The 14,434-nt window shown below is 35.3% G+C and overlaps 1 protein-coding gene across 3 annotated transcripts in view; it reads left to right on the top strand.

Moving 5' to 3' along the window:
* The window catches only part of USP47 (ubiquitin specific peptidase 47), a 92,728-nt gene that overhangs the window by 13,849 nt on the left and 64,445 nt on the right, over positions 1 to 14,434 (top strand). For all 3 annotated transcript variants that reach the window (XM_014583799.1, XM_027767842.1, XM_014583800.2), the window contains exons 2-5: positions 411 to 614; positions 4,803 to 4,916; positions 6,864 to 7,002; positions 11,353 to 11,449. In XM_014583799.1, the coding sequence (XP_014439285.1) occupies positions 411 to 614; positions 4,803 to 4,916; positions 6,864 to 7,002; positions 11,353 to 11,449 (554 nt within the window). The remainder of the gene's footprint in view (positions 1 to 410; positions 615 to 4,802; positions 4,917 to 6,863; positions 7,003 to 11,352; positions 11,450 to 14,434) is intronic.

Raw genomic sequence — 14,434 nt, 5'->3', positions numbered from 1 at the left:
TCCTGCATAGTTCACTTTTTGTTTCTTCAGGAAACCCAGTAACATGCTAGCATTGTCTTAGCACATTTTAAAGGATCTGAATTTATAATTTTTAACTTAAAATTGCTTATATACTGTCTTCATGGCTTATTGACCATTGATTTACAACCTTAAAAGGTAAAAGCAAACATCCACAAGAAAGATTGAAATATGTCCCAGTTTTTCCCAAAACAAACATATATGGTGCTTGAATGTTTGACATATTCATTAAAATGTTTCAGATTTAGTAAAACAGTAATACCAGCAAAGAAAAAATAATAGTTTGTGGGTTCTCTTACATTTAATGGTAAAATTTTATGGCTCATTCTAGTTGTTTCGTTTTCTTTTAACAGTAAGTTATTTAAAATAATACCTTTCTTTAAAAATTTCAGATAGAAAATGCTGCTGAAGAACCTAGAGTCTTATGTATAATACAAGATACTACTAATTCAAAGACAGTGAATGAACGGATCACTTTAAATTTACCAGCATCTACTCCAGTCAGGAAGCTCTTTGAAGATGTGGCCAACAAAGTAGGCTACATAAATGGAACCTTTGATTTGGTGTGGGGAAATGGAATCAATACTGCTGAGATGGTAAAAACCCTAGACTTAAATAAAGCATCTTCTCTTACATTGTTAATAAAGTTGTTATAGCTGTTATTGTTGTTACTAATGATTATATTCAATCTTAGAACTCTTAATATCATAAACAAATATCTATTGTAGGAGATCTATATACAACTCAGTAATTGGACCCCTCTTGTTCTCTTTACCTCCATCCTGTATTAAATATTTGCCTGTCCTAAAGTTTACATAATGTTTTATCAGTTTTTTTCATTCTTGAAAGGTGATTATCATTATAGTCTAACAGTTAAAGAAAATGTTCAATAGTTACTGAATGGAATGATGTTTATCTTACATTTTTCAATGAAAAGGATATAAAATTCTATGCATTTTACAATCTGATTTTTGAAACAGAAAGAAAAAAGCAAGGACTACTCCAATATTAACAGATTATCTGTAGGTGACTTTTATTTTTATTTGTGCATCTGTGTATGTTGCTGAGTATTTTTTTCTTTTCCTGTATTTAGTTTTTGTATATGAACATTTATGGCTTTTGACTTCAATTCTCAAGCTTAAAAACAGTCTTTAATGGCTGGCGTTTACTCAGATCTCTCTGAGAGTATGTTTACTTACATCACTACTCCCTTAATTATCTATCTCTTTACTTACTGTCTTTCGCTATTTCTTTCATGGCATTTCCTTAGATATTTAGTGATTCTTGTTTTCTATTCATCTTTGTACATGAGAATCTTTGTCATCTTCTCTGTGGATTGTGACTAAATTTGTCAATTTCTGGATGTCATGGGCAAAGGGTGGGATGTGCTAGTGGGTATGGTATTTTAAATAATTTGTCTTGGAATCAGCTAGTTTCTGACTCTGTGGGGTTGGGGCATGATCAGTACCTGACAGGGCAGCATTGCTCTGCCTCTCTGGTCCCAGTGCCCATGCTTTATTCTGACAAAAAATAGAAATATTATTATTCAGTTTGACCAGAGAGAGAGAAAGAAAGTGAGGGTAAGAAAAAAGCCACCAGGTCCATAAAAGTAGGAACTGTTGTCTCTTTTTCTTTTAAAGAATTACTTAATTAAATTAATTAATTAATTATTAATATTATTCAGTTTGGCCAGAGAGAGAGAGAGAAAGTGAGAGCATGAGAGTGAGAAACAAACTACCAGGTCCAGCAGTTTGACCAGAGAGAGAGAAAGAAAGTGAGGGTAAGAAAAAAGCCACCAGGTCCATAAAAGTAGGAACTGTTGTCTCTTTTTCTTTTAAAGAATTACTTAATTAAATTAATTAATTAATTATTAATATTATTCAGTTTGGCCAGAGAGAGAGAGAGAAAGTGAGAGCATGAGAGTGAGAAACAAACTACCAGGTCCAGGAATCGAACTGTGGTCAGCCATGTGGGAGTCCAGTGCCTTAACCACTATGCCACCTGCTGGCCCTGGAATTGCTGCCTTATGCTTACTTAGCCCAAGTAGTGAAAGAAGAGAGGCCAAATTGATCAAAGTGCCTTTTCCCATTTACCCACTCTAATGGCTTTCTGGCCTCTACCTCTTGACCTTAGTCTTGAGCTCCATATCTCCTTTATCTCCATAATAGTTTTCTCCTATAGGTGCATTGGGCTGTGGTTTCCTCTTGCTTTGTTTTTCTGTAAATCTGATTTCATCTACTTTCTACTTTTTCTCAGAATTTCTGATTTGCTAAGGGCCCTCTTTGTTTTCCTGCACTGTTACAAGAACTTTCTTGAAAAGGAGCCAGATGGTGGCACAGTGGTAAAGGCCATGCTCTGCAAGGCTGTCATTTATTAGAGAGTTCTGGGTTCATGTCCAGAAACCGTTCTGTGTGTCTCAGGTGTGTGAGTGCCCATGATTAGGGACTGGCTATAGCTAGAGTTGGATCACAGCATCAGGACCCTATTAGGAGTGCTGTCTCTCTTTCTCTCACTCATGGAGGAAATAGATATAAACTTAAAAAAAACCAACCTTTTTTTTTTTGACATTTTATGGTGCTGTGGGGAGGATTATGGGACATATGTGCTTAGGTCCTCATTTGATCTAATCCTACATTAAGTATTACTGTGAAAATAAACAATTGGAATTAAAAAAAATTCCTATCACTTTGTACTTACTGTGTTTCTGGTTTTATGTTACGTTCTATACAAATAAAATCTTGTTTAATCCGTATACATACTCTATGAGGTAGGTGCTATGACAGCCTTCTATTATAGATAAGGAAGTAACTTGTCCAAAGTCACATAGATAATAAGTAGCAGAATTTCTAACAGTTTTTTGTACTTAATACCTATTCCTATATAATGTACATAGCTTAAGAAATAAAGACATTTCCATAATATGAGTCTTTTGTTGTTTTTAAATTGCCAGTGTGCTCACTGGAAAGAGATAGAGGGGGAGGAAGAAGGAGAAAGCACCAAGCACCCTCCAGTGGGTTAAGAGCACACGAAATGTCTTCTCCTCCATCTCTCCATCCTGTTGGGATTTTGGGCATGCGCGCATATGTATTTGGTGTGTTTTCAAGCCCTCAGTTTCTGGACTCAAACTGCAATTGGCCATGCAGGGTCTGGCCTCCCTTTACCACTAGCCTACATACAAGTTTCTAAAATGAGTCTTTTTTAGGAGACATCACCTATGTCTTTGAAACATTAAAAATATTTCTTAATGTGACAAAATTGTTTTTATTCCTTTAAGAATTAAAAATATTATTTAATCCATTTTATTCATTCATTCATTTATTTTAATTTGGCTGGGGGATTGGTGGGGGGAGCTAGAAAGCAAGCCACCAGGTGGGACTTGGATCACCGTCACCATGAGAATGTCCAGCTCCTTAATTACCACACCACCTGCTGGTCCTGAAAAAATTGTTTTTAAAGAAAAGAGGAACCAGCAGTTAGCGTAATGGCTGCGTCGCTGGACTCTCACGTAGTCGACCGCGGTTCGCGTCCCGGACCCGGTGGCTTAGAACTCACGCCAGGCGTGTGTGTGTGCGTGCCCAAGATCCCGAGAGGAGAATGAAGGAGAAGGGATTGCGGCGTGACCATCCCCCCTGGGGGGTGATTTCTCGCTTTCTATCTCTGTCTCTCTCTGTCTGTCTGGTGAGCGCACGGGCCCTATAGCCTAAAACCTCTCAAAAAAAAAAAGAAAAAGAAAAAGAAAAAAAGAAAAGAATAGAATATTCATCCCTATTCCATTTCATTTTTCTTAACAGTGGTTGGGAATATGGGTTTGGGTGTGCACAAAGTCCTGTCTCTCCTCTCTCAGCTAGAATCTATCAGAACAATGGCTGGGATTGAAGTCTCCTATATATAAAAATCAAGTTAACTATTGGGTCTTAGATGTTTCATTTTCAGAAGAAGCCCAGCCACAATGGCATGTGCTGCTAAGATACTCTGTTCCACAGTCTGGGACCATGTGGCAAGCCTAGGTTTGATTTCTGGTCCAACCAAAAGACTTGAGTGGTGTGGTATGCACCTGTAATCCCATCTAGGAGGCTGAAGCAGGAGGATCAGACATTGCAAGACCTTGTCTTTTAAAAAAAAAAAAAAAGGAAAAAAAAAAAAACTAATTTTCAAAAGGGTGTAGTCCATCCATCCCCTTGGAATCCTTTGGATCCTGGCAGTAGACTTGAAATGGTTGTCATTTGCTACTACTGGGTTTTCCTTACAGAATCTTTCCAGAGATTATATTGTGTTAATTACATTTCTGCCATCTTACCAATCATATTATGTCATTAGTTTGGTTTGGTTACTTAGTGTGTTATTTATCTGAGAATTCTCATTATGTTCATATATAAAATATTTTAGTTTTTGTGTAAAATTATCTTTTGTTTTCAGTGAAAATGTGTTAAATACTACACTGCATACATTTTAGGAAACATTGAAACATAAATGTGTTTATATAAATATTTTTGTGCAGTGTATAACATTGCCTCTTAACCCTTAACCTTTTCTCTTTTAAGGTTTTCAGATGTTGGGGAATGTGAACCTGTAGGATATGTATCAGTTTATGACTCTGGGCTTGGCATCCTAGTTCATGAATAAATGAGTTAATTCTAAGCCTAACTGAACAGAATTTTATCAGAATCATTTCTGGAAAAAAAGTTTAAGTATAGATTTGTGTCCATTTATGAATTATTTGTTTGATTTTTTTTTAATCGCAATTAGTGTTTCTAACAATCTGACATAGTATGTTATGCCCATAGGCTCCACTGGATCATACCAGTGACAAATCTCTTCTTGATGCTAATTTTGAGCCCGGAAAGAAGAACTTTCTGCATTTGACAGATAAAGATGGTGAACAGCCTCAAATACTGCTGGTAAGCTATTTTAAAATTACTGTATTTATCATTTTTGTGCACTGTCACCTACTACGTAAGAATGTAATTTTCCGGAGGAAGGGGCTAGAGATACATTTTGTAATTTATGTAATAAACTATTATTTTATCATTTTATATTGACTTGTTATAAGTGTATTTGGTATTATGGTTACACTGGGTATATAAGTGCTACTATTCATATATAGTCTGTTGCCTCATTGAGTGAACATGGGTGCTATATTTAAGACTGCAGCCACACTAGGGTTGAGGGTAGATCTAGGGTAAGGTAAAATGCCCCAAAGATCTCCTGTGTTCAGAAGGATGTATCTGAAACTAAAAGAAAGACTGGCTATGCATTTGCCTGTTGCTGTAAATCTTTGTCAATATTTTTGGTATTTTGAGGGAGGTAATTTTCCCTCCCAGTTCTCCTTACCACCTTTTTCGGAATGACTATTGTGTAGGTTAAATGCTTTATTTCTATTATTTTAATGTTTATTTCAATTATCTTTTCAGTAGGCTTTCCTGTCTAGTCTTAATAGCTTTAGAGATTTATCTACTCTAGTAAGTCCCAAATTTGAAGGGCATTCCTCAGAGATTCCTGATTTTCAAAGGCATGGACATCTATAAGCTAAAAAGACTGTACTTTTAAGTACTAAAATTAGAAACTATGGAAAGTAAATCTTACCTGATTTACAAATATGAGATTCGAATACCTTGTAGAGAATGTGAATTTAAAAAAAGATTTAGAAAATCTGGTCTGATTTGCCTTGCTCTTTTAAGGGCTAAGGAAACTTAAGGCTCAGAGAGTTTACAGACTTTCTTATAACTCTTTTCTTCAATAAAACTTTGCTCAGGAAAAAATTATTCTGTTTGATACTTTTCATTTAGAAGTCTATTTTATTTTGGAAGCATCTCTGAACAGTAGACAGTAATTAAGCACAGTGCATCCTTACTGAAGCAATACCGGAGTATACTCTGACCTCCTTTAATCTCATCATTTATTTTTATATCATGAGAAGATTTTGATTAGTCTGAGTGACTAATTCTAAATTGAAATCTAAATTAGCTATTAATTTAGGAAACACTGGATTCACAATTTGGGAATTCTCATTTTAACCTGCCTGATAATAATTCCTCAGCTATGTCGTAATTACCTGTGTCTTTATGTTTCTTAATCTTTTTCTGCATCTTCCTCATTAATAGAAAGTTTCTTATTGGAGACAGTAGGAAACTATCTATTGCTTTTTCACCTGACAATTACCAAGTATCTCTTACCCATCAAGCCTGCCTGGCGAGGATGATATAAAAATGAATGATAGTGATGGCTCTATGGCCTAGTGGTTCAGTGTGCCAAATCCTATATGGCTGACTACTGGTTTGAATCTCAGCCCTGGCAACTTGAAAAGTATGGCACACGTGTGTATATGCCCCAAATCCTGTTAAGATGGAGAAATGGAATAGTAGGGATTGTGGTATGACCACTCCTCCTTGAGGGTGCTTTCTCCCTCTTACTCTCACTTTGTCTCTGGTGAGCCCATGTGCCCTCTGACAAATTGAAAAAAAATAATAATGAAAATGAATGATAGATTCTGTCATCAAGGAGTCACAATAGAACTTTTGATTTATTAGGTATATTTGATTTATTAGTACCAATAAATTATAATATGCAATTTCTTGCTTAAGCAGGAAATTTGAAAGAGAATTAAAGAAAATTTAGGAAGTAAGCACTTTGTAAGGGAACATGAGCACTTTTCCAAAGTGTTTTATATCTGGCATCTTTCAAGCCTTTCTACAGGAAATGGTGAAGGTGTATTTTCCTTTGAATGCGTTGGTATAACAGTAATAATAATGCTACCTTTTTTTTCCGTTGCCTCAGCAATTGATATATCTTTTTTTTGTTTCAGCAACATTTGCTACTTAGTAAATATTGATTATGCTATATTTTAGGAGGATTCCAGTGCTGTAGACGATAGTGTTCATGACAGGTTTATAGGTCCACTTCCAAGAGAAGGTTCTGTGGGTTCTGCCAGTGATTATGTCAGCCAAAGCTACTCTTATTCATCTATTTTGAATAAATCAGAAACAGGTAAGATATATTTATGTTGTTTTTATATTTTCATAAAATTTTAGGGCATTAGACCCAGAGTACTCTTCAATAATTTAGTCCTAATCCCCTGATCTTCTGGATAAGAAAACTGAGACCCACAGCAGCATTGTCTAGCCAGCCAGTAGGTCAAAGAAGAACATAGCTCCTTTCCCTTAACCCATTGCTATTTTTCCTATTAATATGGTACTTTTACTGTTTTGTAATAACTGCAGAAATATTGAATATTGTGTCATTTGAAGGAAGATATTTTTTTAAAATTTATAATTTAAAAATTTTGAAGTTGACTTCCTTTGGAAAGGAAAATATTCATTAACTCCCTTTGGATTAGAATAGACTATGGGGAACACTTCCATTTTGAAACAAATGGCAATGCTTCTTTGGGGGGGTCTGTTGTATTGTCTTTTAGTTTAATCTAATTATACGGTGTAAATTGTATCATAAAAGATTTCTGTTTACTTTTTTCTGACCATAGTTAAGTCTAGGTTTTCAATTTTTTTTCATTGATTAAGCTAGAAAAATTGCTTTATTTATGCAAAGGTTTATTCATTTATATGTTAGGTTAGTTAATTATCTAATGAATATAATAAAAATATTTAGACATATCATTTCATCTTCCAACAGAGCTTTGCAGTAGACAGTATTTTCTTAATTGCAAATATCCAGTATAGAAATAAAAAGAAGTATAAAATTTACATTGCAAATTTTGTTTTAATGTCATCTACAGTTTTTCACTTACTATAGTTTATAATTAGAACTTTGAGTAATTTCTTCATAAATAATCACTGTGCAGGCTTAATGATTTATTTGCTCTGGAAATAAGAGTAAAAACTGGTCATTTGGTATTTAGAATCATTTATATTAATAGAACTTTTACAGCAAACCATGAAGAATGAAAGAGAATGCAAAATTATCTTCCGTTTTAGGTAGTTGGAGATAATAGAACTGTTTCTTATTATGCTGTGTAGAACAGTGATTCTCAAATTTTTGTTTCCTTAAAAATGTAGATTTTAAGGCATTACTTCCCAAAATGCTGATGTAGCTGTTCTGAAGTAGGCTGGAAGAAATTCCATTTTGTTTTAAATAAGCACCCTAGCTTATTCTGAAATAGTTGGAATACTTTCAGAAAATTCCAGATTTAACAAATAGGGATTCTTAAAATATTTACTGTGTATTCTGACAATTGATTCATTCCTTTTTGCAACTAGTATTTATAGAACTCCTACTTTATGTTGTGTACTAAGTTTCTAAATTCCTGTAGTTCTCTGATGCTTGTAAATTTCTTGAGACTTAAGACATACTTAAAAGAAAAAGACTTTTCTTTGATTATACAAATGTAATACATGTCATTCTCATACGATAAAAATTAAAAATCAGAAAATCATTGACAACACTAATAGCAGAAATGACTTTTAGTGATTTTTACTAATTTGTGTCTTATCTTTCCTCTGTATATACTTTTAAGAAAATGGGGAATCTTGTTATGAGTAGTTTTTTCCACACATTTACACACACACACACACACAAATATATTTTTATTTTTCTAGAAAGAGATTTTTGCTATAGGATGTATGTGCTTGCCAGAGAGACACAGAGAGACAGAAAGTGAGACAGAAGGGGATGGCCACACCGCAGTCCCTTCTCCTCGATTCTCCTCTTGGGATTTTGGCCATGCACCCACATGAGCCCAGTGTGAGTTTTGAGCTGCCGGGCCTGGAACTCAAACTGCAGTCAACTACGTGGGAGTCCAGCGACATAACCATTACACCATCTGCTGGTCCCTTCATCTACATTTTTAACTTAATATTAGAGGAGCATGAGACCTGTTTTTGCTTCTTGAAGTCCATGATGCCAGTTTCTTCAACAGTTCTTTTATTTTTACTACCAGGAGTTGGCCTGTTTGATGCTGCTTTATGTGGCCTGTTTGATTACTTACTGGTTCTGTTTTGGATTTCTTTCTGTATGTCCACAGTACATGATGGCATATGTTTTCATATTCACCTTTATGACATTAAAAATAGTGATTCACAACTATTCAGATGTAGAACACATTTGATAATAGCTATTTTTTGAAATTTGTTGATTTAAACAATGCATAATGACAAAGTATTTCTGTTAATGCATTAGCACTTTTATCTTATTAGCCTCACTAAAATCTTCATATTTTTGGAAAATAGTAATATGGATATGTGAACCATATTTAAATATTGTGCTGTATCAAGTACAAAAGACTGCAGTGCTTTATGTCATTTTTATTGTTAATGGCAAAATTAAAAGTAATAATGAAAATAAATTATATCCCTACCTTCCTTAATCTCCTCTCCTCTGCACTCCTTTTTTTTAAAGTCTAGGGAAAAGAAACAAGATCACAGATAAGTGCTATGTCATTATTCTTTAGGACAGTGTTCATTTACTTTTTAAGGTTTCAAGTAGATTGGTTGTGTCTTTGTTGTTGAGAAATTGGGAGGAGATAGAGAAGAAAGGAAATCTCAGGCAGCTTCTACCGAGAAAAAAGGTGCAGAATAACCTGGTCTTCTGGCATTGTTGTTTGTTGGGAAGATAGGAACTTAGTTTGTGAACTAAGAATGAAATAGTGCTTTGCATTGTTAATAATCTGGCCAGAGAGCAAACAAACCTGTGTTACCCCTGTCATATACACCATCCCCTCATGTGCACCTGCTTCTGTGCTAGGTAATAGGAGAGAAAGAGGAATCAGATTTAACCCCTGTTCTTGCGGTCTGATAGAGCAAGATAAGTTGGTCAATAGGTAATTATAGAACAACAGTGAAGATAATGGTTCTGGTATGGATTAAAGTCAGGTGCTTGGGCAGTGGTCAGGAATTGAAGTAGTTTATAATTATCTAACAGTGTAGAGTAAAATATGGAGACATAATCACACAGTTTTGTTTTGTTTTGTTTGGAGAGGTTTTTGCTACAGGGCGCATGCGCTTGCCAGACAAACAGAGAGAAACAGAGAGACAGATAAGTGAGAAATCACCCCCCAGGGGTGTGATGGCCACACCACAGTCCCTTCTCCTCCGTTCTCCTCTCGGGATCTTGGGCATGCACACACACACCCCCGGCGTGAGTTTTAAGCCACTGGGTCTGGGACGCGAACCGCGGTCGACTACGTGGGAGTCCAGCAACATAGCCATTATGCTAACTGCTGGTCCCCACACAGTGTCCTTAAGGAGGCAATGAGTAAGAAATCAAAGCTTAAACTTTGCACTTCAGTGCAAAGTGGAAACTACTTGGTCTCTTGGAGTCATACAAATACAAATGTTACGGATCTATCTGTATTACTCTTTGCATTACATGATGATCTATAGAATTTGATACTTTATGGACTTACTGAAAGACAGGCAGCCAGTCAGTCTGTGTTACTTAGATTTTCAATTTTTATGAGTTTGCATACGATGGATTTATCTCATTTGATCTTAACTATTGATAGAAAGTGATTTATATGACTTGATGTCAGAGATAATGGGATCAATACCATCTTCCTACATTGGGTACAGATGAGTATGTCTATATTTCTCATTTTAATCCACAACATTTAGATTTGAAGATAAACAGACTATTTCTATGCCAATAAGACATACTATACTCTTAAACTTTTATTAATTGCTGTAGAAAAACATAGAAAAAATATGTCATGACTTTTCCGACAGCCCAATAATATAATATATATGTGTATCTTTGAACATACCTGTAACAAGATATCCTGAATTTTTTTGAGAAACAAGGTTCACATACTATACATAATAGAAAAGGAATCTTTGACTCAAAGTGGATGAATATAGAGGACTTAATGCTAAGTGAAGTAAGTTGGACTATGAAAGAATAACACTGTATATTCCTGCTCAATGCATACAGAACGTCTGCACTCTATGGCAAAATTAAAAGATCTGAAGATACACTAATGGGCAGGACAAGTATAGCAGAAATTGTATGGGAGCAGAGTAGATAGCAGAGGGTGGATGTGAAGGGTTCAGGGAAGAAACACTTAACAGATACAAAAATGTAAATTCTCTGTCAAAAATTATATCTCTGGTAATACCCTTGATTTGATTGTTTTGTACTGCATGCATACCTTGAAAAAAAAAGGAAAATATATTGTCTGCTTTAGAGATGTACAATGGCTAAATGTAAATAATAAATCATACTTTTTTTAAAAAAAGGGAATGTTTCTTAGGTGCTATTGAGAAAAATTAAAATAAACTACAATGGAGTAGTTTTAACCTCTGAATGTGTATTATGTTCTTATGGCTTTCTTTTTTTGTTATTCTTAAATAATGCTGATTTGTATATTTTTGTATTTTCTCTTTAAAGGATATGTGGGATTAGTAAACCAAGCAATGACTTGCTATTTGAATAGCCTTTTGCAAACACTTTTTATGACTCCTGAATTTAGGAATGCATTATATAAGTGAGTATTCCAAAAAATTCTATGAATAGATTTAAGAATGAAAATATAGTTTTTAACTAGTAAAATTTAACTTACTTGTAAATTTGGGGCATTTCTTACTTCATAAGACACCACTTCTTAAATATGACACGGGTATAAGAACAAGGATATTTGGGAGACTGTTATATGAAAAATGTGTGGAGAGAGAATAAGAAGTATGCAAACAACAGCAAAAGGAGAATATTGAAGTAATTTGCTTATAGGGTAAATTTACATTTATAGCTTTACCACCTTTATGAAGAAATAATAGGTTATCGTGAAAATCTAAACGTATAATCCATATTCTCTTTTCTACTTCTCAATTTAAGAATCTAGAGTAATTTTTTTAAACATTCTAACTTGTTTCTAATTATAATGTAACATGGCTTATTTGTATGTGTGTGTATGTATGTGTCTGTGTGACTTAAAGACTCTACATATATCAGATACTTAAAATATGGAGAAAATCCATATTTAAATAAGCCCTAAAGTCAGACATTATGTTTATGAGAGTGTGTGTGTATATATGTGTGTGTGTATATATATGTATATACACACATACATACACAAAACAATATAATTATTATTTTAAGGTATTTAGAATTTAAAATATGAGGAAACTTATTCTTTTCCTTTTTTGTATTACTTTGGAGTAACATCTTTGAAATGACTGTGAATACATATTTAAGCTGTTTTAGAAATATTATTCAGTAAAATGTATTGAAAATATAGTATACAAAGTTGTGTTGCTCCGACATCATATCACCATTATATTCCTCTATAATCTTGTCATCTGATTCACTTGTAAAACTTGCCATGTTTTTTATTCGGTGAATATTTATCACCCCCCCATAGTATTTCCATGCAAGGCAGTTGGTGGATAGAAAGGAAGTTAGAAATAAGGTCTTTGTTCTTGAGTAATTTACAGATCTCTCTACAATAGCATTATGTTTATGTACAGAATAGTTTAAATAGCATTAAGGACAGCTATGAGAGCTTAGAGAGAAAAGGGAGTAATGAAACTTGGAGAAGTGATTAGTGAAGTAGAACCTGAAGTAGGTCATGAATAGATGGCTGGTTTGGCCAGACTCCATCTGTGAGAGAAAGAACTTGCAGATAGGCAGAGCTTCAAAAGCAAAAGTGAGTAATAAGTGTGACCTAATGTTATGTATTATTTGTGTATATCAGGCATTGTTCTGGGCACTTTATATATAGATCACTTAATTCTCACATTAACTGTGAGTTAGGTGCTGCTGTTTTCCCCATTTCACCAAAGAGGTACCTGAAAGGCACAGAGAGATTAAGTACTTTGTCTAAAGCTACACTTCTGAAACAGTACCTGGTATATATCAGAATCTGCTACCCTATTTTGCCTATATTGTAGCTGATTCCAGTAAGTATATTGCATTGCAGAGGCCTTCAGATCAGCCTAAACCAGAATTTTGTCTAAGTACTAAAAGGTTAAGTTAATAGATGAAGTTCTGGATCCTGCTCCCCCAAACTAGGACAGACTGAATAGTCCAGGGTGATGCGCCTGCTTTGTTGAATACTGTTTGGGAATAGGGGGGTCTCAGGAACTTGATCGTCAGCCCTGAGTTCTAGTGCCCTGAAAGTGGTCTGTAATCCAGTGGCAGGGTGGAGACGTCTATAGCCAGAGCTGTTCACTGAGTATCAGGTATTGGGCACTGTGTATATCCAGTGTTCTTTTAGACCCAGGGATTACGGTGGTGAGTAAGACAGAGTCCGCGCTCTAGAGCTTTCCCAGGTAAGCCTGTGTAAATTAACTCTCCCACTGTCATCTATGTCATGAAGAAAAAGCAATCATGCAGAAAGAGTGACTGTCCGGATGTAGGTAGGGACAGGTCCCAGCTTCAGGTGGGTGGCAGAGAGGACCTCTCTGAAAGGATGTGATGTGAATAGACTTCACAGGAGCTAACCCTGTAAGATCTGGGGGATGAGCAGCTGAGGCCCCAGAAGCAGCAAGTGCAGAGGCCATGACTGGAGCCCAGTGAGTGAGGAGGAGGAGTGAGACAGGTAGGCCAAATACCTTGGAGATCGAGTGTATAGAGTGAAGTTATAGCAGGTGGAGAAATAGTGTCTGAGGGCACAGATGTTGCTGCTTAATAGATAACTAAGGGCCTTGCTGGACTAGACACAGAGAAGCACTAGCAGGAAAGGATGGGATTTGGTTTGTGTCTTTTCTTTTGTATAGTAGCAAACAGGGAGCCTACCACTTTGATTCAGAGGCAATGTAAATGATGTGTTAAATATTAGGTTGTTGGAGAAGTGATGATGTGTTTTTTCTATGCACAAATGCATAATTTTTCTGATGATCCAATACATTGATTTAGGAAAGTTTATATAGTACAGGGTGCAAAATTGATGCGAAAGATAGGGTACCATGGAGGAATCTGTTATTAAACCAGGCACGGATAGATTAGAGTCAAGATGATGATGGTGATGATGATGGTGGCAGTGACTCATATTTTATGTTGAAAACTGATGCAGCTTAGTGACAAATTTTATTTAAGAGTAAAAAGGAAAGGGGAAGAATCAAATAAGGCACCAAAGCTTCTGCCTGAAGTGACTGGGGGTAACAAGAACCAGCAAGATTTTAAACCTTTTATATATTTATACCAGGAGTAAAGGACAGGTGAAAATTCAGTTTTATATTACAGTAATTATTCCTCGGTAGTAATTTCCCTTATAAGAGATTCTAATGTTCTCATATTTCAACTTGTGTTCCCTCACAGCTACTGAGAGATTGTTTAGATCCCATAATGTAAATTAAAAGTACTTTCTGTTGAGTATAACCAGAAAAAAAGGGTACTGAGGATTGAGTATAGAAGAGGAGAGTGTTGGGACCAGCAGATGGCTTAATGGTTGCATCGCTGGACTCCCACGTAGTTGACCATGGTTCGAGTCCCAGACTCAGTGGCTTAAAACTCATTGTTATGCGTGCATGCT

This window comes from Tupaia chinensis, unplaced genomic scaffold (genome assembly GCF_000334495.1).
Source record: "Tupaia chinensis unplaced genomic scaffold, TupChi_1.0 Scaffold144767_1, whole genome shotgun sequence".
Classification (NCBI taxonomy): domain Eukaryota; kingdom Metazoa; phylum Chordata; class Mammalia; order Scandentia; family Tupaiidae; genus Tupaia; species Tupaia belangeri.
Note: the sequence above shows the minus strand (reverse complement) of the source record. Positions and strands in the feature narration are given on the sequence as shown.